The sequence below is a fragment of the Lissotriton helveticus genome, chromosome 10, assembly GCF_964261635.1.
Source record: "Lissotriton helveticus chromosome 10, aLisHel1.1, whole genome shotgun sequence".
Taxonomy (NCBI): domain Eukaryota; kingdom Metazoa; phylum Chordata; class Amphibia; order Caudata; family Salamandridae; genus Lissotriton; species Lissotriton helveticus.
In genome coordinates, this window is record NC_136071.1 from 527357440 (window position 1) to 527379044 (window position 21605).

The 21605-nt window shown below is 41.1% G+C and overlaps 1 protein-coding gene across 1 annotated transcript in view; it reads right to left on the reverse strand.

Annotated features, from left to right (window-relative positions):
- Positions 1–21605, reverse strand: part of LOC144785371 (uncharacterized) — a 337243-nt gene that overhangs the window by 24288 nt on the left and 291350 nt on the right. The window contains exons 14-16 of the mRNA XM_078664322.1: positions 15081–15231; positions 13687–13783; positions 12200–12292 (exon numbers count right to left, since the gene is read on the reverse strand). Of these exons, the coding sequence (XP_078520448.1) occupies positions 12200–12292; positions 13687–13783; positions 15081–15231 (341 nt within the window). The remainder of the gene's footprint in view (positions 1–12199; positions 12293–13686; positions 13784–15080; positions 15232–21605) is intronic.

Consider the following 21605-nt stretch of genomic DNA (forward strand, 5'->3'; position numbering starts at 1 on the left):
TGACTATTCCCACCCCAGTGAGTGCAACAGTTGGGAAAGGGTTCGATAGCAGTCTCCTACTGCAGTGAGTCAGTTACGCTTTTTAAGCCGTCAGTGCGATCACGCTCTCTATGTTACTCTGTTCCTATTGATCTCCTCTTTTACTTCAAATAGTTCTGTGAAGCTAACGCTTTAACTGCTGCTATTGCTATTGTTGTGATTTTAATATTTTAAGCCCGTTTAATTATTGATTTTACTTGTATTGTGCCCTCATTTTATATTCACTGTGACAGCGCGCATTTTACCTGTTTGGTTCTTTGCCTGGCTTTCCCAGTCTGCCGCGGTTTGTACCGATTGTTGTGGAGGGAAGACCAGTTATCACCCACACTTCCCGGGCCTCACTTCTGCTACAGTTGACGCTCTAGCTGACACTATAGTTTCCATGTGCATCTATTTAAGTGCAGGCTGGAGAGGACGCGCAGTGGTCTCCTACTGCTGTGAGTCAGTTACACTTTTTAAGCACGCCTAAGGCAAGCCCGTCTGCGCCTGTCCGTGCCTGGCCCAGGCCCGGGCCTAGGGCCAGAACCCCTGGACTTATTACCAAAGTTAGGCATACTTTAAAATATTCGGGGGAGAGTCTCCACACCCTTTGTCAACCTAGGAGTAATGCATGCATGCTGTTCTCCTGTGAAGCACTGTTTAGTGCATATTACTTTCAATGCCCAGAATGTCTTACCAAAATTTCCAGGAGCCCCCGGGCGTTGCCTAAACCCAATAAAAATTGGGCTACCTCAGCCACAGAGATCTTAGAGCTCCAGTTAGCCCTTATCAACGCTAGGTCGTTGATCAAACACAAGTTCGAAATCGCAGAATTTATTACTGATAATAAATTGGACATCTTATTTGTGACTGAAACATGAGGCGAACAAGCATCTGATCCGGATTTTAACATTGCAGTTCCTCATGGGTATAAAGTGGTTAGACAGGATAGACAAGTTAAAAAAAAGGGGGGGGGGTGGCTTGCAATTATTCATAAGAGCGACCTCAATACATATTGCTCACTGGTACCCACCCCAGAATGTGAGGCAATTCATTTTAAAATCTCTATTCTTGATGAAAATACATTTAATGGAATATTAATATACCGTCCACCTGGCCCCAGAAATAGGTTCTTGACTAAGGTTCACCCTCTATTAGAATTACATTTTTTACTATCCTATGTGACCTGAATTTCTATCTTGATTTACTAGATGATAAGGACACAAGGGAGCTCCTTGATGTTACATCTGAATTAGGACTGCAGCAGCTTATAAATTACCCTACCCATATAGCAGGACACACTTTAGATGGACTATTTACTAACAACTCAGCCATCTCTAAGATATCTATTCTTCCCCTGACCTGGACTGACCACTCTGTAGTTTTATTTAGCATTTTTATTTAGTTATAATCGGCCCGATCTCATACTGGTAATATGTCCAGCAGTAAGACCATCGGCAGACTATGGCATAAAATTGACCAGAGCACACTAGAAAACCAGTTAGTACAAAGTCAACCTGCTTTGAACTGGGAAGTAGAAGCTTCAGCCATAAACTATGCAGCATGGCTGGAGTCCAACTTTGCTATTGTAGCACCTACCACAGTGATAAATAAAAACAGTAAAGTGCAATCAGCACCTTGGTTCTCGGAGGCCCTACGATGGAGGAGAAACTATGAAGCATCTGAAAAAGATCCATACAAAGCCATACTGGCAGTTTACAAGAAAAAGTTAATTGCTAAAAAGAGCCAGTACTATATGATGCAAATTGAAAAGGCAGGTACTTCCGATAAGGAACTTTTTAAGACGATGAAAAACTAAACTTCAGTCCGCAAGGATGACACTGCCAATTCTAATCAAAATTTTTGTAACACTCTTGCCCACTTCTTTAAATCCAAGGTGAACCAAATATATGACCAATTTTCCAAGCACAAATCAATTGCTATTGACACAGTACAAGTAGCTACAGGTAAAGTGTCGTCGTTAGACTTTTTCTCGGCCTCCTCCGTTCTAATAGCTACACTTCTCTCAACAACCAAATTAGGATCCCCAGACAATCCCTGTCCCCCTAGGATCCTTCAAAGCATCAGTCATATTATTAGTCCACTGCTAACTAATATGTTTAACCTGATGGGCTCTTTCCTTCTACATGGAAGCATGCATGCATATTGACTCTTTTAAAAAAATCAAATTTGGACATAACAGATCCAGCCAACTACCGTCCTATTGCAAGGCTCCCACTTCTCGCAATTTTTTTAAAGAAATTGTTAAATACTGAGCTTTCCACCTTCATTGCAGAGAATCAAATCTTGGAACAAATGAAGTTAAGTTTCAAAGCTGGTCATAGTCCCGAGACGGCTTTAATAAAAACTACTGAGGAAATCCGTAAGACACTAGATGGTGGAGGGTCGGCAGCCCTCGTTCTCCTTGACTTGTCCGCAGCATTTGATACCCTTGGACCATACGCTTTTGATCGAATGCTTAAAATCCATAGGGATAGGAGGAAGGGCTCTCTGCCTTTTAACTTCATTCCTTTCGGATCGAACTTAATCTGTGCAATTGGGCAATTTCAAATCTGCGCGTTTCATCTTGCCTTGTGGGGTGCCTCAGGGGTCTTTGTTGAGCCCTAAGTTTTTTAATATTTATGTTTCCGAATTAGCCTCCTTGATTAGAAGCTTTGATTTAATTCCCACCTCTTATGCCGATGACACTCAGTTGGTTATCTCAACAGTGGATTACCTCCACAGTGGACAAGGATATCAACTACTCCATCAAACTTCATGACTGTATGGTCACCCTGAGTGACAGGATGGGTAGGCACTGCTTGAAGTTGAACTCATGAAAAACTGAGGTAGTGCTATTTGGAAACCTTTCCCCTCAGTGGTCACCAGTTTGGTGGCCAGACACACTGGGCCCTACTCCTATACCAGTAACCAAGGCAAAGAATTTGGGGATCATCATAGATGAAAAACTCAACATGAAGTCCCAAGTTTCTAAGGTGGTTTCTTCCTCTTTCATCACTATCCGAATTGTACGTAAAATTCTGCCTTTTATCCCCATAAAGACAAGAAAAACAGTACTGACCTCCCGTGTCTTATTCAAATTGGATTACTGTAATGTATTGTATATTAACTTACAATCCAATTTACTTAGAAGGTTGCAGGCAGTACAAAATGCCGCAGCTAGACTGGTCCTGGATGTTCTGAAGTACCAGTCTATCAGAGCAGGCATTCAGGAATTGCACTGGCTAACAGTTGGTCAGCGGATTAAATTTAAGGCTCTTTGCACTGCGTATAAGGCATTGCATAGAGAAGGACCACAATTTCTTTTGGACCTATTTAGCTGGTATTCTCCCAACAGATCGCTTCATTCAGCTAATGCCTACCTGATGCCCACCAGTAGAATCAAAAGGACTAATTGGGGGGAAGGAGTTTCAGTTACAACACTATAAAGGAATGGACTGCCCTTCCACTCTCCCTTAGGAAGACTTCATCTCTTACATACATATTTATTCTTCCATCGACCTTGAGATATACATACATAAAACATATTTAATTTTCAGAAAAACACACATTCACTGGTCAGTGATGTCATCAGCAATGTCATTTGAGATGTCATCACTGATGTCATGAGTGATGTCACTGACCATGTCATGAGTAATGTGATATGTGACATCATCAGCAGTGGATTGCGGGTGTTTTAAGTTGGGAGATTAAGTCCCCTTGAATCCTGAGGGTCCCTAGGGTCCAACTAGCCCACTAGGTACCTCCAGTAAGCGCCACAGAGCTGCGTTGCAGAGAGGTGCAAAAAGGGGCACGGCCTGGACTACCTCTCTGCAACGCAGTGCAGTGGCGCTTACTGGAAGCCCCTGGTGGGCTAGTTGGCCCCCAGGGACCCTCAGGATTGAAGAGGAATTAATTCCCCAACTTAAAACGCGCCACAGGGGGTGTTTGCACCCATGTCAACTCAAGCCCTGTCCCCTCCCTTCACCACTTTGCAAACGCGCCCTGCGGCCTGTTTTAAGTTGGGGGATTAACTATCCTTGAATCCTGAGGGTCCCTGGGGTACAACTTGCCCACCAGGTACCTCCATTAAGCGCCACAGAGCTGCGTTGCAGAGAGGTGTAAAAAGGGGCGTGGCCTCAGAACACCTCTCTGCAACGCAGCTCCCTGGCGCATACTGGAGGTACCCGGTGGGCTAGTTGTCCCTCAGGGACCCCCAGTATTCAAGGGGAATTAGTTCCCTATCTGCAAACGTGCCAGGGGGCGTGTTTGCAGAGTGCTGCGATGCCGGTCTTTTTATAAAAAATGTTTAAGAAGGGGGGCTGTGTGGCCCCCTTTCTTTTCCTAATTTATTGGCCCTGGGGACCCCATCCCCCAGGGCCTGCCACCTATTTTTTTATTTTTATTTGGAAGGGGGCTGTATGTCCCCCCTCCCGAGGCCATAATCGGCCCCGGGGACCCCATCCCATGGGGCATGGCTATTTTTAAAATATACTTTAATTATTGGAGGGGGGCTGCATGGCCCCCCTCCTCAGGCCTCCTCCTCCCATCCCATCCCCTGGGGCCGGCCTTTCCTTTTTTTTTTTAAAGAATTTTTTTATAATGGGGAGGGGGGTCGCGTGGCCCCCTCCCTGGCCACTTCTGGCCCCGGGGACCCCATCCCCGGGCCGCTCTATCCTTTGGGGACCGTGGGGGGGTCCTCAATCCCCCCATGGTCCCGCCGGCTCCCCGCCTCCTGGGTAGGAGGCAGGTCACACACCCAATATATGGGTGTGTGACCTGGGTGTTCTTTTGAATTAAAGAAATTGGGAAACGCAGAATCCTGTGAGTGCGTTTTCATTTTCTAGGAGAAGGAATTGTGGAGGATATACATGTATATATATATATATACACACGCGCACACACACATACACACACATATATACATATCCATCGCACAAGGTAACCCCCATGGGAGACGCCAAACAGGTAGTGTAGTATTTCCTTTATTATTGATGACACATCTCAAGCAGGCACCCAGCGAGGAAAAGGCATCCAAAGTCTTAGGCAGCTAGACGCGTTTCAGGGTGTTAACCTTTCTTCAGTGGCTTTGTTAAAGAAAATGGAAAAGCAGTTCTCCTACACTCTTTAAATATTAAAGTCCCCGTCTCTGTGGGTGTGGCCATTCCCATGGCCTTCTGGATCTTGCAGTGTTAGGGTAATTATCCACAGTGAGTCCGTCTTTCCAAAATTCCAAATTAAACAAGGTGTTGATACCCCATATGGGGGATGCACAGTCCTTTTAGCAGCGCCTACCCCGTTACTGCATGTCATTCTGGAAACTACCTCCAGTACTTCTGACAGCACCTGCGAAGGCGCCATCACGGATCCGCTCTTCAGCGGTGGGCAGACTCCCACGGCTGGGCTCAGCCGCTTAAAATCCATCGCACAAGGTAACTCTCATGGGAGACGCCAATCAGGTAGTGTAGTATTCTCTTTATTATTGATGACACATCTCAAGCAGGCACCCAGCGAGGAAAAGGCATCCAAAGTCTTAGTCAGCCAGGCGCATTTCAGGGTGTTAACCTTTTTTCAGTGGCTTTGTTAAGAAAAACGGGAAAGCGGTTCTCCTACACACTTTAAATATTAAAGTCCCCGCCTCTGTGGGCATGGCCATTCCCATGGCCTTCTGGATCTTGCAGTGTTAGGGTAATTATCTACAGTGAGTCCGTCTTTCCAGAATTTTAAATTAAACAAGGCGTTGATACCACATTTCAGGTCAGCCAAGAAAGTTATTTTTCTCAGCGTCATGCTATGGGCTTTTTGGTCCAATGTTAGGTTCCTAAAGACTGCTTGTATTGCATTGGATGAGAACTATTTTATAAGTAAAATGTGCGTGCAACACATACTTCACAATTTTTTGTCATATTCAATTATTTGTCATAGATGCATTGTGTACAGAGAGCAATCCCTTTATTGTGTTGCAGTAGCCAGGCATTTTATAAATGCCTTTGTTCTGACTCAAGTGCAAGCACCATACTACCTTGACCTCCTGATTGCTTTTTGTTTATCAAACTGCCAATGTCTCAACCATCAACACAACCACACCCATTCCGTAATGTATCTGTTCACTTGGTCCTGAATCGACAACCGTATTCCCTCAAATCATTTCACTTGAGAATCAGTAGTACATGAATAAGTAGAGATTATTTGACTGAACAACATTCTAGGTAGAGTACTTTATGAGAATAATTTAGAATCATGGAGGAGGTTGGGGTAGTGTGGAAATTGTTGAAGACCTAAATTTAATGGAGACTGATAGTCTACAGCTTCAAGCAAGAAAAAAACAGGAAGGAAATAGAAAAATCTGGAGCGTTATGTAGCTGCCAGAGAATGAAGGTGATCACTTAAACAACAAAAACAAAGAATAATGACATTAATAGAATTTCTATATTTAAGTTAGAAAATGCCATAATGTACTAAACAAAAATTGCAGGTTATTGCTGTCTCGTAGAGTGAACAAGGAACATGATGGAGATTTTGGATTTCTTTCAGGATTATTAATCTTCTACAACTGCCCTCAATGGACAGAGATAACCTTAAATTAAGAAATATTCAAATATGTTTACAGGGCCATAAATAGACTATCTTTAAAACCAGTAAGAGACTATCAGTAGGGGAACCCCCTGGTCTCAATGATTTTCCAATTGAATTTTATAATGTCATCAAAGGAACTCTTGTCCATTTAATTAATTCATTAATTACATTAATTGTCCATTTAATAACATTAGAAAAGGGGAGGGTTAGAGCATAGATACAAGAGTTTGTTTTAATGGTTACAGTAAAACTGGATGCTTATGCAAGTCCAGACTACACACATGGAACAGAACATAAAAATACTGACAAGTATGGATCAATTGGTATTTATAAGAGGAAGAAAGATACAATATAATACCAAAGTCCTGGCATTGCTAAAGTGGCCTCTCCACAAAACATCCCAGGATTAGCTAAAAACCATGACACAAAAAATGCATTTGAGGTGCAGTTGTTAATGATTAGACACTAAGGGGTCAATTCCGATGTCGTTCAAGAAGGGCTCCGAATCAGATTTGGGTTGCCGAATACGATCCGGAACCCTTGTTTCCCACCGAATCGTACACACTTCCCAACGACCGAGTACGATGTCTGGAAACCGGTAGGGCTGTCTGAATCAGTTCCAAAAGGCAGTCGGACAGGTTGTGTCTTACAGGGCTGAATCGTACTGCTCTATGGACTCGGTTTCCAAGCCAGTGAGTACGATGACTGATTCTGACAGCTGTTCCGATTTGGTTTCTCGAGAACAAATCGGATGCCGGAATATGTCTTTGGGGGCCGGTAGCAGCCCACCCTTCACCCGGGGCCTTCCAAATCAGTCCTGTGTGTGTACCCAAGGGTCCCCCTGTTCCAATCATGCACCTTGTGGCAGGCACCATGGGGTGTCCGCCACGGGTGTAAGGTTTTCCCCAGTCACCTCTTTCTTCAATGGGAGAAGTTGCTACTTATTTAGAAGTATTAGTTATAATAAATGTAAAACCTCTAATGAGTCAGATCAGAAAAGAGAATATTAGGACACAAGCATTACATCTGCAGAAAAATTAATGTAATAAAAGTGAACATGTTGCTTTTTGTTGTATTCAATGTACATACCAACAGCCCCCAAAATTTCTTTTTTACTTATGTTACTAAGTTATTTAAAAAAATTATATGATGAGCTAAGGCAGAGACTACACATCCATACTATGAAATGAGGTTTTGTTATGTCAGGTATTAGAAACAGTCAAATTAATGATTTGTTTTTTACTGCATTTGTTGTAGCAAATCATATAAAGTGCAAGTGCTCAAGGTCAAAAGTGAAATAGGTGAGCAGTGGCAGAGACTCACACATCAAAAGTTTGCCCACCTCCGTGGATTTTGTCATGGTCACATGGCAACATTGGTAGAGCAGCATTAGCTGTTGAATGAATAGTTTTGAATTTGCTACTTTTGGCAATTCTATTGTATAAATATATAAAAAGTAATACAACTTCATCAATGAGGGCTATTACAAGTTTCTTATTTGTTGCAGATTGTGTATGTGTTATTCTAGAATTGCATTACTCTTTGTTTTTATGAATCAATTAAAAAGATTTATTTTGCAGATTAAAATGTTGATCGAAGGTTACAAATAGCTTCTTGATGACATTTAAAAATGAGACAGTGCTTCTATAGAAGTAAGTAGACACAGGCAAAGTTTCCATTACACTGAAATAATCTTGTGTAATTTCATGTTATGCGTTCTGCGCAAAATTCCCAAAATTATGTCATTATACTACACAGTGTAATTTTAGCATGGGGACATAGGAAGAAAGCGAACAACCAGAATGAGAGCAGCTGTTGTTTACAGCACTTGTGTTTTTTACCAATTTTTTTAATGATATGTGAAATTACACATAACCAAATTATGCTGATTTTGCCCTCCTCTGGATAATTGGCCCTTTAATCATTATAGCGAAGTCAAGAAGGTCATATTGGTCTTACCGTAAAACAAATTATGTTTACAAAAAGTAACATAACCCCTTACAGAATTAAGGATACCAGGTTTTAAAGTGGAAAGGGATATAAATAACAAATGTATTTTTACAATTATTAAACACCCTAATGAAAAAATATGTACCATAATTTTTACAATTCTTCTTACTACTTTAATTCATGTTCAATTCCCAAATACTAAAATTGCCACACTTGAAAAAATCGGAGTACAAAGTCTCTTAATTATTTTATAACTAAGATTTTCTGCACTTATTAGATAAGGATAAGAAGAGATTCAATTATTCAATGTATTATCTGCTGGTAGAAAGCACTATTGTTTTTTCACACAATTTACTACTTGGTTAAGAATATTGTGTTAGCAGTTTATTAATGGTGTCAGGTTTCGAGTCTCAAGGGCTACAAATAGGATTATTAGATTCAAATAAATTCAACCTATGTCTTGAATTTGCATTGTTTATAGATTTATTAAGATTTTTATCAACATAACCAGGTTCTTCCCTTCAGTTTGACTGTCGAATTGTGATACTGGGGGTCAGACCCTAATCTGTAAAACGCATGACCGCCAGTTCTGCCAAAATCATTGATACCGATGGTGCAGTGGTTGGAGCAGTATCCTACAATGGCGGTAGTGCCGAGGCAGGCACCTCCGCCGGGATTATGATATCCCTTTCCGATAGCCTTTAAAAGGCGGGAAACCCGCCATGAAAAGGTTGTCAGAATGGGATCTGGTGCGCCCCAAAGAGGGACCCCTGCTGACAATAGACATGGAAAAGTGGCCCTGGGGGCACATGTAGTGTCCCAACTCACCTCTGTGCACCGCATACGTGGCATACGGTGCACGGATATGCAGAAGGCGCTGCACCACAGCGGCATCTGCTGCGGCCCTTCTGAATGGCAGAGCCATGCTGCCGTGGTAGGACCATCGACTTTCCGACCAAAAGCCCGGTGGTCGGACTTCCGCATGCTCGTTGGGCAGTCTCCCAACTGCTGAAATTGCAGCCGGCAGTCCGACCATTGGGCAACGTAATGATGCCCTAAATTGGGTATTATCAGCCTGATTCATGTACAATCCGTTTTGCGTGGCCCTAATAGCGAATCATAGCGACTCGCTATTGAGGACACGCAAAACGGCATTCATGTAGGAATTGCTAATGAAATAGCGATTCCTACATGTTCTGTATTTGCGAGTAGCAATTTGCTACTCGCAAAAACTCCCCATTCATTCCTATGGGCCGAGAGGCCCATAGGAATGAATGGGGAGTATCCCTTATTTGCGAGTAGCAATTTGCTACTCGCAAATAAGATAGCGATTTTAAGGGTGCCAGGGGTGTCCAAAGGACACCCTGTTGCACCCCTAAAAAGCACATTTGAACAGGTGTTGCGCACACACATGTCCAAAGGACGTGTGTGTGTGCAACATGCAACTTAGAAAAATGCTTTTAAAAGCATTTCTCTGAGTTTTTGCTATTTACCGAGAGGTCTGACCTCTCGGTAAATAGCGGCCCCAAAAGTGCTAAATCGCAATTTCTGGATGTGTCATGAATAGCATTTGAGGAATCTCTAATAGAGATTCCTTAAATGCTATTCCTCGCATATTTGCGACTTCTTAAATAGCGATTTTTGCATTTGGTATCATGAATACCAAATGCAAAAATCGCACTCGCAAAGGGCCAGATTCTCAGAATCTGGCCCTTTTGCGGGCGCTAATGGCTACATGAATCAGGCTGTATGTCTTTTCTTAAGAATGATATGGATGGACTATGATTTATTACCGAAATTATTAAGTCTACGAAAAATAATATTGTCCTTGGGTATAGTACAGTGAAAGGAAGTCTCCATGGTTTATGTTTTAAAATATTGAAGCACTTCAAACGTAGTGCCTAAACCAATCAAAATAATCAAAAGATCATTAATTTATCTAAGTTATGATTGACCAGAATAATTATATTGTTTGTAGCTAGTATGGTAGCAGGAACATGAGACCAGACTAATAACTGCGATTGAACAGAGGATCAGGGAGACCTATAGAGAAAAACATTTTGATATTCTTGTCAAATGCAAAGCATGCATTTAGAGTCACAAGTAAGAAGTGCTCCAGACTAATGAGCAAAAATGGAAGTTGTGGATGGAAAGGAATACGATTAGTTCAGATCATTCAATAAGGAGTAGTATTGTTTGATGGTCTCAAATCAGATATACTTTGCCCATTACTAAATTCTAGAATTATACAGCTTTGCGTGGATCATTAAAGGATTTTCTGTTGCTTTGCAAGAAGAGGAGAAGATCCTTAATAAAATAACTTTTAGCAGAGGAGGTAAACTGAAAACTGCATTGATTTATGAATTGGTCCAAGCACCTAGTCTACAATTGTTAATTAAATGTACAATTTATTGGGAAACTAAACTGATCATTATAATCTCAGCAAACATTTGAGTTGCAATTCCGAGAGTAAATGTTATTATGTCACCTTGACTAATGCAGCAAAGAAATTGCTTTATGGCGTTCTGTTAGTATGCATCAATTAAAAATAATAAATTATAGTAAATGCTATAAATGAAAAAAGGGGAAAGATTCTCTTAGTCATTCGCTTATGAATTTTTTTACTGCAACTGAGGTATGAAATTAAATTCTGTGGATAATACAAAAGGTCACAGAGTATACATTAACACGTTAGCAATTGTATTTTGTGTAAATAGAGGTCCTTTTTATATGTATAAAGCTCAAACCTAGCTAGAGAGCCAAGGAGCTCTAGACATTAATGAAGGGTAGTAGTAGATGAGACAAGATTATGTACATCAAGTGGAGAGTTAGACATTTTGGATTATAAATATTATATAAGGTGGTTTGAGACACAACTTTACTGGCTATTTCTATTATAGTAGTCCCCTCCCTTGTAACTACATCCCAGTTATGCTGATTCCCGCAGAATTCAATTGGAAGATGAAGATATAAAGGCGGTCTATTGTAATTGAAGTTTTACATGTAAATCCCCCTGCAGCCCCTGTGGCTACGGTTACACTCTACAAATGCCATCAATCACAAAAATTGATAAATAAATTAACATTTTCACAATTACTTTACATTTCTAATAATTATATTGCAGTCATTGTTAGTAATGAAGGGTTACCTTTAAATATGATGATATGACCTGTTGTAGGCTTTGTATAATTAATGAGATTACATTTTTCATGCTGTTATTAGATTCAAACATGTTAATATAACATTCTTGTATTTAAGAAAGGTTTCTAACCAGTTACAAAAAGTAATGGCAATAATGTATAACATGATATTTTCATTGAAAATATAAAAATAGCTACATTATTTTGTGAAAAGGATAGAGTTACACAAAACTCAATATGCAACTGAAGCAATGCAGGGTGGTAAAAATGTAATTATATTACTGGAGTTGGTAAATGCAAATACTCAAATACTGTGGAAGAGGTGTGGCGCCGCGGCCAGGATGACTGACGCTGGAATCTGGGGATCACGGTTCGATCCCCAGCTCTGGCGGCGGGTCCATTTGACTCTGGGCAATAGCTTGCTTAATCTTCCCGGCGGCCCCCAGCGCCTAGAGACCCTTACGGGTAGTTGTGTGCTTTACAAATGTGGATTATTATTATTATTAAATACTCACTTGGGATTGGAGGACTGTGGCGGCCAGTATGAGGTGTTGCAGAGCGGGCTCTTTCTGGAATGTTCCTCGTAGGAGGACGTGGGGTCTTCTTCACTGAAATACAAATTGCAGCTGGTCATGATCACTAGTTTGTCCACTTCGACTGGGTCTTATGTGGCTATTTTCCGTGGTGTAATATCTCTTATGGCCAGAGTCAGTGTAGGGATGTTTTCTATGTGGTCACAGACACACGTCTATCTGCTCACATCAGGATCACAGCGAGTATTTGTTTGCGTTGTAGTGTGGAATATCGAGATACAAGAATATCAAAATATCATAGCCAAAATATCAACAACCAAAATATTAAAGAGATAAAAAAATAAAAATATATATAAATGTGTGTGTGTGTGTTTGTGAGTACAGATTACAATTCTTGACTCCACATCTAGGTACCGATGTGCAAAAATGCGTAGATGTGGAGTTCAAAATATGAACCCAGGTGATGGTACACATGTGCTCAAGGTGAACAGTGTAAAGACCTCTTAGAAATCACATAGCTGTGTTTCATTAGTGTAACTTGTGTTTTCATTCCCATGTGTTCAGCTAGGGGTGTAATGGCTCTCATTGGCACAGTGGGTGTAGTGATGTTTTGTATGGGTTCCTAGTTGCCAGTGTATCTGTATGCATGTGACTCTGGCCAGTAATGGGACAAAGCATGTGTACTTACTGTCAGTGGTGTGATGGCTTCTATTAGAAAATAGTTAATAGGGCTATTTCTCCCATGTAGTCTTGGTAAGCAGCACGTCTACACCCATGACTTACAGGTTACAGGTAATTTATAATAAGAGCTTTAGGAGAGCACAAAATAAACTGCAGAAATGCTAAAGCACCTGGAGATAGAAAAGACATCTGTTGTTATTTAGTGGTGTTTAAGTATTATAATGTATTTTTAATGATAACATTAATGTAATAATACAGAACCTGTGTTCTAATAAACATCACCTTTGTGTTTTCCTCATTGTGAAATGCTGATGGCAGCAGGTAACCCAAGATGTGGGCCTTGTGCGCACTGTATTAAAGGACTCAAGCAATCCCTTCCTGGCGAGGACTAAATAGGCCAAAATTTGTCTACGATTGGGTTCACACTCAGTCGGAACATTGCTTCGCAATTCAGCTTGGCTGTTCCTATAGGAGCATGACCAAGAATGGTTTGCATATATCTGGTCTGTGTCTGAAGCTATAGAGTGGGTGAAAAACGTGGTACTGGAATGCGCCCCAATTGTTTACCAGTAGCTGAGACTATATGCAAACAATCCACTCATCCCCTTGGGTTTTCCATAAAGGAAGGGGGTCACAGTGGAATGGCACTTTGTTTCAGACAGAGTCTAGACCAAGAATACTCTAATGTTTGCAAGCATCACACACCACAAACCATTCCTATACATAATGCCCTTCTTTTCTCTTGCACACACTCCCCACCAGTGGTATCTTCTTTTTGAGAACCTTACCTGTGAAATCTCTTTCTGGCATGGAGTGTCTATTATTTTTAGAGTCAAGCCTTCCCTTGTACAGCACACCATCAACACCGATCACATCTACTTCATTCTAAAAAGAGATGAGGCGTGTTAGTGAGACTCTAGTACCATGTATCTTCAAGACAAAGTTGCATCACCAGAACCATATTTAACGGCTATGGAATCAAATCATAGTTGTTGGAAAGACTGAGAAGACCAAAGGGGAACAAGATCCTAAAGCAATTGCAGATTAACAGTGATCCTCTCTATTATAATACAGATAGATGCAGCATCCTGAAGATCAGGGCCCTGGAGAAGTAGTTGCAAAAACCTATATTTTCCTCTACACCACTAGTGCTAATACTCGCTTTATAAAATGCTAACCTATTTATTTTTTATAGTTTTATAAAGTGCAAACTCGACCGAAAGGAATCAGAGCACTTTACATGAGCACCAGTTACGTTACAGACGGACACATTCATTTTGTTAGGCACAGGGAGATTAAGTGATTTTCCCAGAATCAGAGGATGTTTGAGCATCCCTGCCGAAACTCGAACCTGGTTCACCAGCTTCAAGGTCGACTGCTCTAGCCGTTAGGCGACATCCTCTCCCCCACTAAGGTTTCGAGTATTCTGCCCCAATGCATACAATCAAGTTGGAGCCTTGCCTCATTGAATGTGATCTTTTTTAGTTAGCTCACCTAACTGGTAAATAAACAGGAGTACGTGGTCAGCAACTACGGGATGAAGATGCTTCTTTCCTGAAACACTGTGGACTCCTGATAAATCCTGGTGCGTTGCCCCCATATCCTGTGCAGGATTCTGTGAAACAGGTTATCCTGCAGAGTTTCATGGTGAAGGGGGCGCCTCAAGCTAAGATGTTTAGCTGTGTTTAAAGCCGCTGACGTGTGGCCGCTTTACGCAGGGGTTGGTGAGTACAGGACGCCCTGCCACCCAGCTTCCCGTCACTGGTAACAATGAAATTGGCTGAATGCAATAGACTCGGTCAGGTGCTTTGAGTGAATATTTTCTCTGACAACCAACTGAATGACTGTAACATAGAAAGAGCCTCAACCCACTAAAAAGTAAGCAGCTTCTAAGACCTGATATATGACTACAACTCTTGCGCTGATTGCTTTCTGAATTCTTCACCAGCATATATCAGGCTCACTAGGCAGGGACTCTTTGAGAAAATCAGTGTAATAAAACAGATTGCAGAGATGTGACTAGGTAGCTACTTTGCTTTAAAAAGTACACCCGCTGTATTCAAAACTTAATTTTATACCTCAAACAGATATATTTACAATGCAAGTTTATCACACCCCTACTTAATGAATGTCTGGGGCCCCTGTAGAAAGTATTGGCAAATAAGTCAAGAAAGAACCTCACATTCTTGTAGTTAATGGATCCAGGGTCTCCGTATGGATATAATGTTGTAAGATTCTGTGACTTTGAGGGTCGCTTGCCAGGACAACTGGTAGAACATTGCCAGACCCCGCAATGGCGCATTGCCTGGTCAACCACATCAAACATTCGCTCACTTGGGGAGAAAAATAACAAACATTATTAATTTAGCATTGTTAAGCGAGCATATCAGTCATTTCTAAAATTTACAGCCAGTTTGAACATGTATGGTTATGTCACAATGTGGATAATTATTGATTCAAAACTGGAAATAAATAAAGACCCTGAATAAGATCTGCTTGCAGCATCAAATTACCCCAATATGATCTGCTGCAAGTGTTTGAAGAAACCAACCTTATGTTGTCATAATAAATGGTAGGACGAATATACATTTATGGAAACCAAGATGCACAAGTTGATCTCGTTTTGACACAAAAATGGATATGAGGCCTTATCCCATTCTTTGCTGGGGCAGGAATTTCTCACGTTTGCTAAAATCATTGATATCAACATCGATTTTTCAGAAGCCTTGTGACTCCAGTGAGCAGATGCTACAGGCTAACACCCCACTCTTGAAACTGTTCCAGGTCCAGACTCCAGTGCAGTCCTCCATCTTCAACAAATTTTGGCAGATCAATATCTTGGCCACAGTTCTATATCAGATGGTGTAGTCAAGGTTGTAAAGTTTACAAATAATTGTTGTTACATTAAAGAATTGTCCCTGTTTCATGTTCAATAAAGCAAGGTGGATTTCAAAACTCATTCTAAAAATGGGGTCCTGGTTTTAAAAAGTTTGGGAAACACTGCCTTAGAGAATTGTTTTAGTAAAGCAACAATTTTGAAGGATATTTGTATGCTAATTTCCTAGCGGCACCATGGAATCAACAGGTTTTCTACAGTCCTACTTTCCTAGAAATGACACTACTTACTATAGGAAATCATACCACAATTCTAAAATGTTTGGAAGAGATTACCCCAAAATAGGGCCATTAGCGTGCGCAAACGGGTCACAGACTTTCCCTTCCAAATAGCGACTTCATAGCCATGTATGAATGTTTTGCAACCACAATTGCGGTTGCAAAACACTCGCAAATTACCACCTACTTCAAGTAGGTGGTAATGCATTCGCAAATAGGAAGGGGTCCCCAGGGGACCCCTTACCCTTTGCAAAAGCATGCAAAATAATTTTTTAAGGGAGGCAGTGGTCCCAGGGACTACTGCCTACCCTTAAAAAATGAAACGAAAACATTTCATTAAAAAAAAAAAAAAAATGCAGCCCGTTTTCCTTTGAGGAAAACGGACTGCATTTAAAAAAAACGCTGCTTTATTTAAAGCAGTCCCAGATGTGGTGGTCTGCTGACCCCAGCAGGCCACCATCCCTGGGAGGGCCACCCATTCCAAATGGCGTCGCAAAATGCGAGTGGTTCATTAATATTCATGAGCCTCGCATTTTGCGACCACATTGGAAATCACAAACAGTGTCCAAAACACTGTTGTACATGCCAAATAGCGAGCCTCAAATTGCGAGTCGGACATCTGGCCCCAAGTTCTTTTTAAGATCACACAACTCTGAGGTCACTTGCATTATCCTATTTACATATAGGAATGGAGTATTTTATTTCTTTACTAGCTTACCCGTCGCGTGTTGCTGCGATCTCCGAAGAAAGGAAATTCAAGGAAACTCGTTATTATGACATTCAATTTACATTGTGTCTTTTTTATTGAAACATATTCATTTTAATATGGAAAACATTTCAAAGTGTCGTTTTAATTCTATTTATTTATTCGAGTGCTTGTGGATACACGATTTTTTGTTTTTCCGTTTGGTGCGTACATCAGTATTCGAAAGATTATGAGGGCCCTGGGGGGGCCGTTATTTAAAAACATTTTATACCAGAAACCTTCGCGGGAGTGTACTCAACAACTTCCCAAAGTTTCCTGGCGATCGGATGAATGGTGTTTTAATTCTATTTATTTATTCGAGTGCTTGTGGATACACATTTTTTTGTTTTTTCCATCTGGTGCGTACATCAATATTCGAAAGATTATGAGGGCCCTGGGGGCCCGATATTTAAAAAAATGTTATGCCAGAGACCTTTGCGGGAGTGTACTCAACAACTTCTCAAAGTTTCATGGCGATTTTTTGTTTTTCCGTCTTGTGCGTACATCAGTATTCGAAAGATTATGAGGGCCCTGGGGGGGCCGATATTTAAATGTTTTTATTCCAGAAACCTTTGTGGGAGTGTACTCAACAACTTCCCAAAGTTTCATGGCGATCAGATGAATGGTGTTTTAATTCTATTTATTTATTCGAGTGCTTGTGGATACACGATTTGTTGTTTTTCCGTCTGGTGCATACATCAGTATTTGAAAGATTATGAGGGCCCTGGGGGGCCGCTATTTCAAAAAATGTTATGCCAGAAACCTTCGCGGGAGTGTACTCAACAACTTCCCAAAGTTTCATGGCAATTGATGAATGGTATAGTAATGCATAAAGGACAAACAGACAGACAGACAGACATACATTTGTTTTTATATATATAGATAATACATGGTTATACACTATAACAGTACCTTCAACAACCAAGGCCAAAGAACAAGTTCTCCTATAAAGCAACAGCGCTCCGAGGTAAATTACAACAATCTTTTGAATATATTCAGAAGAAAGAGAGATGAAAAGCTAGTTTCCCATTTATTAGGTGTAGTTTGACAACTCAGAATCCTAAAAGACCTGTTGTTAAAAAATTATATTAAAAAAGTCCTTTTTTTCACCTAATTAAGACCGTAGGTGCTATTGATCGCACCTGATAAATAACACTACCATGAGATACATTATTTATCGGGTGAGATAAATAACACCTATAACGAGTTGGTGGGATATAACATGCAGATTTTGGTGGTTGACGTACTGAAATCTGCATGATAAGTCAAATAGTGTATTCTTTCTCCCCCTTTGCATTTTGGCAGGTTTGACCTGCCAAAATGTTATGAAGGCTGAGGTATTTAACACATCTGACCATTATCGGATGCGTTTTAAGACCTACCAACTGATAATTCTGACTTATAAACAGGGGTTTACGCACTGCTCAGAATATACCGGCCAACTTGTAATCATCGCCTTGGTCAGGACTCAAAATGCATTACTGACACCTATTGGTTTTGTCAGTCCCCGTTTGTTGAAGCAGCAGTTGTAATAAATATGCTCTATGACCTCCCTTTCACTCCACCTATTGGGTCTGTCTGTGAGAAATGTGACGCCACAACTTAGCTGTAATACATTATCTTGGTAGGGTAGCTATGTAATTTTATTAATGCAGGTGAGTAGTGAAAACACAACTAGACTGTGATAGGGACAATGGACACATGGCCACATGGTTATTACTGGCTTCCAAGTATTATATATTAAGTTATAGCTAGGTTGTAGATTCATTCCACAGAGGGATTTAAAGTGACATCAAATAGACGACTGGCGCAAATGTCATTCTACTCCCTCTAATCAAAACAAATACCTGCATCTTGAGATCTGCTCTCTTGGAGTCACTGTTAGCATGGACTTCATTGCTCTGCCCACACAGGCTAACATAGACCATTGGCTGACAAAAGTGCTGATGGTTGCTGTCCCAAGAGCTCCACCAGAATTTCACCACCTTCCTCTGGTGTTTGGAGACCACAACTCCTATCTCAGAGCAAATGCCCTCACTTATTCTATTTCCAAACAGTAGTGCCTCATGAATATGTGGTGACTTTTCCATGAAGCCAACCTGCAGATATCAGCCAAAGAGACTCTTATATAAAAAGCCACTATCGCTGATACACCTTTAGTGGAGTGTAGCCAGACTTCATATCAGAGGCTGGCTGGCTTAACTGTGGCTAGATGTAATTGCTGCTAACACCCATCTTGCTGTACCCTTTTTATGGTTACCAAAAGCCAAAAAACATTGGTTTGATTGTCAGAAAGGATGAGTTCTAGCCCTGTAGAATCGTCAGCATCTCCTAATATCCAGAGAAGAAAGAGTACTCTCTACTGCATTCAAAGGAATTGAGACCTGGGCTCGTTGAGGTGAAAGTCAGAAGGTACCATTGGAATAAAGGTTGACTTTGTACACAGAATGACCTTATCCTTAGTAAAGTTGATGTATGGCTCATATTGGCTTTAAGCTCCCTCATTCTTCAGATTGATGTCCATGCTAACTATCTTCTAAGACACTTACTTTTGGTCTGCCCTTTGTAGTGGCTCAAAGCGAATCAACTGCAATAAGACTAGATTGAGTTCTCATGGAACTATTGTTTTTCTTACTGATGGTTAGGCTCTGTAAAATCCTTTGATACATTCTTTGATCTGCCTAGGTGACAACAGTGATGATATGGCATCTAAGCAATGATAGCAGGACAATGCTGCAAGATGCACCTTAATGGATGTGCGTTTATGCCGATTCAGGAAGTTATTAGAGGCATTGATCTAATTTATGTGGCTGAGCATGGACTAGGTGAAGACTTTTCATAGTACACCAAACGCAGAAATGTGTCCATTTTCCTTTATACTTTTTGTTGGCGAAATACACTGTGATCCGAGCTCGTATCTTTCTGACCTCTTTGAGAACATCTTGATTGGACTATTCATTGTGCTTATGAGTCAGAATGTCAAGATCAGCGAAGGTGGCTATGGGTGAAGTATATCTGCCTTTTGTGGCATGACAATAGAAATGGACTTGTGCCAGGAGGAATGGGATTGGCAATAAACATTTGAGAAAGATCAGTGTACCAGAACTGTCTGGGTCACTCTGGAGCCACTACTATAATTTAATATTTGTTTCTCTTGATTTTGGCACTTGGCAAATATTCCTGTCCAGCTCATCAAAAAGTCATCTTCCTATTTCCATGTTAGCATTCCAAAGTACTGGCAATTTTGCATTGTCCTTTGCTGCAAACTGACTGAGCTCTTCTTTTCAAAATCCATAATATTTTGTTGAACATTAAGGGGCATATGTAAAAAATGATTTTGTCGTCGCAAACGCGGCGAATCGCAAAAAAAACAGCGTTTGCGAATACAAATTTGCTAAACGCGATGCATGAGACATTTTTGCATCGCAATATTAAGGAATCGCAAAATTTGCGATTCCTTATATTGCGATTGTATTTAAGGAATCGCAAATTTTGTGATGCCTTAAATGCAATGTAAGAGGCACAGAAAAAGTACAATTTGGGCTTAAGGAATCGCAAATTACCACCAACTTCAAGTTGGTGGTAATTTGCGATTTCTCAGAAAAATGCACTTTTTTGCATTTTTCACAGTGCCATGTGATGCACATACATGCCCTCAGGGCATGTGTGTGCCACATGTGCACACATGCACATTTCAGAGATGCAACAGGGTGTCCTTTTGACACCCTGGCACCCTTGAAATTGCATTCTCAATATGCGATTCACTAATTGAGAATCGCAAATTGAGAATGTCTTCCCATTCATTCCTATGGGCCTCTAGGCCCATAGGAATAAATGGGGAGGTATTCCTTAATTGCGAAGCGCAATTTGCAATTCGCAATTAAGGAATATGTAGGATTCGATCATTGTATGATATAGTCATTTAAGGTAGGGTCTCTGTGCCTTATGAACCATCACAGATTAAGCAGCAAAGAGTTTTATCTGGACTCCAGTATTTCTTGTCTGCCAGACGTACCGTAGTTCGAACAGAGGCCGGAGAACGCATTAATTTCTTCACTTCCATCCAGATTTGATAAACTATTTTTATTACCTTAGATATTCTCTAGATGGACTTTTAAAGTCATAGAAAAAGCAGCCTTGTTGTACCACAAGAGGGAGGATGCAACTTTCTCATGCTTTCTTAATGAGGGGATTAAATTTAGCTATGTTGTTCAACGCAGAATCCACCAGCAGGGTTTTGCCTCATCTTTTTGGGTCTGCACCATACTTTTGCCCATCATGAAGTGGTGTTGCATTTAAAACTGATCCCTTTTATTCTTTTTAGGTCTCGCCTGAGCTAGCGCATGCGCTACCTCAGGCGAGACCTTTAGTAAGCGGGTTTTCAAAGTGCTAACAGAGAGGCTTTTGCTGGCCTCAAGCTTGCGGGTAAGTGCGTGTGAACGTGCACAGGATATCTGGCTTTTTGTAATGGCTCATTAAGCCTTACAGCCTTACAGCGCGTGAATCCCCTCCCCTCTCCTACTCCCTCCCTTCTCCCACTCCTCCTCGTCTGCTTTATTTTCACTCCTCTCGCGCATCTGCCTCTTTCTTTTGCCTGTTCCTCTCTCTCATCTCTTATCTTTTTCTCTCTTTCCTTTCACTTTCTCTTTGCGCTTGTTCTTCCAGGGGTAGCTCTACTATGGCCTTGGGGCTAAAAGAAGTGTATCTCTTCTCCATGGTGGGGGTCCTCGGACAGGAGGGGGCCAACCGTCTCTTACAGGCGCATGCTCGTGTGGCTGTGAAGGGTACATCAAATTCATATTAATAGGAAGCTAACACATCCCGCGCCACCCTATGCCAGAGGTGCTT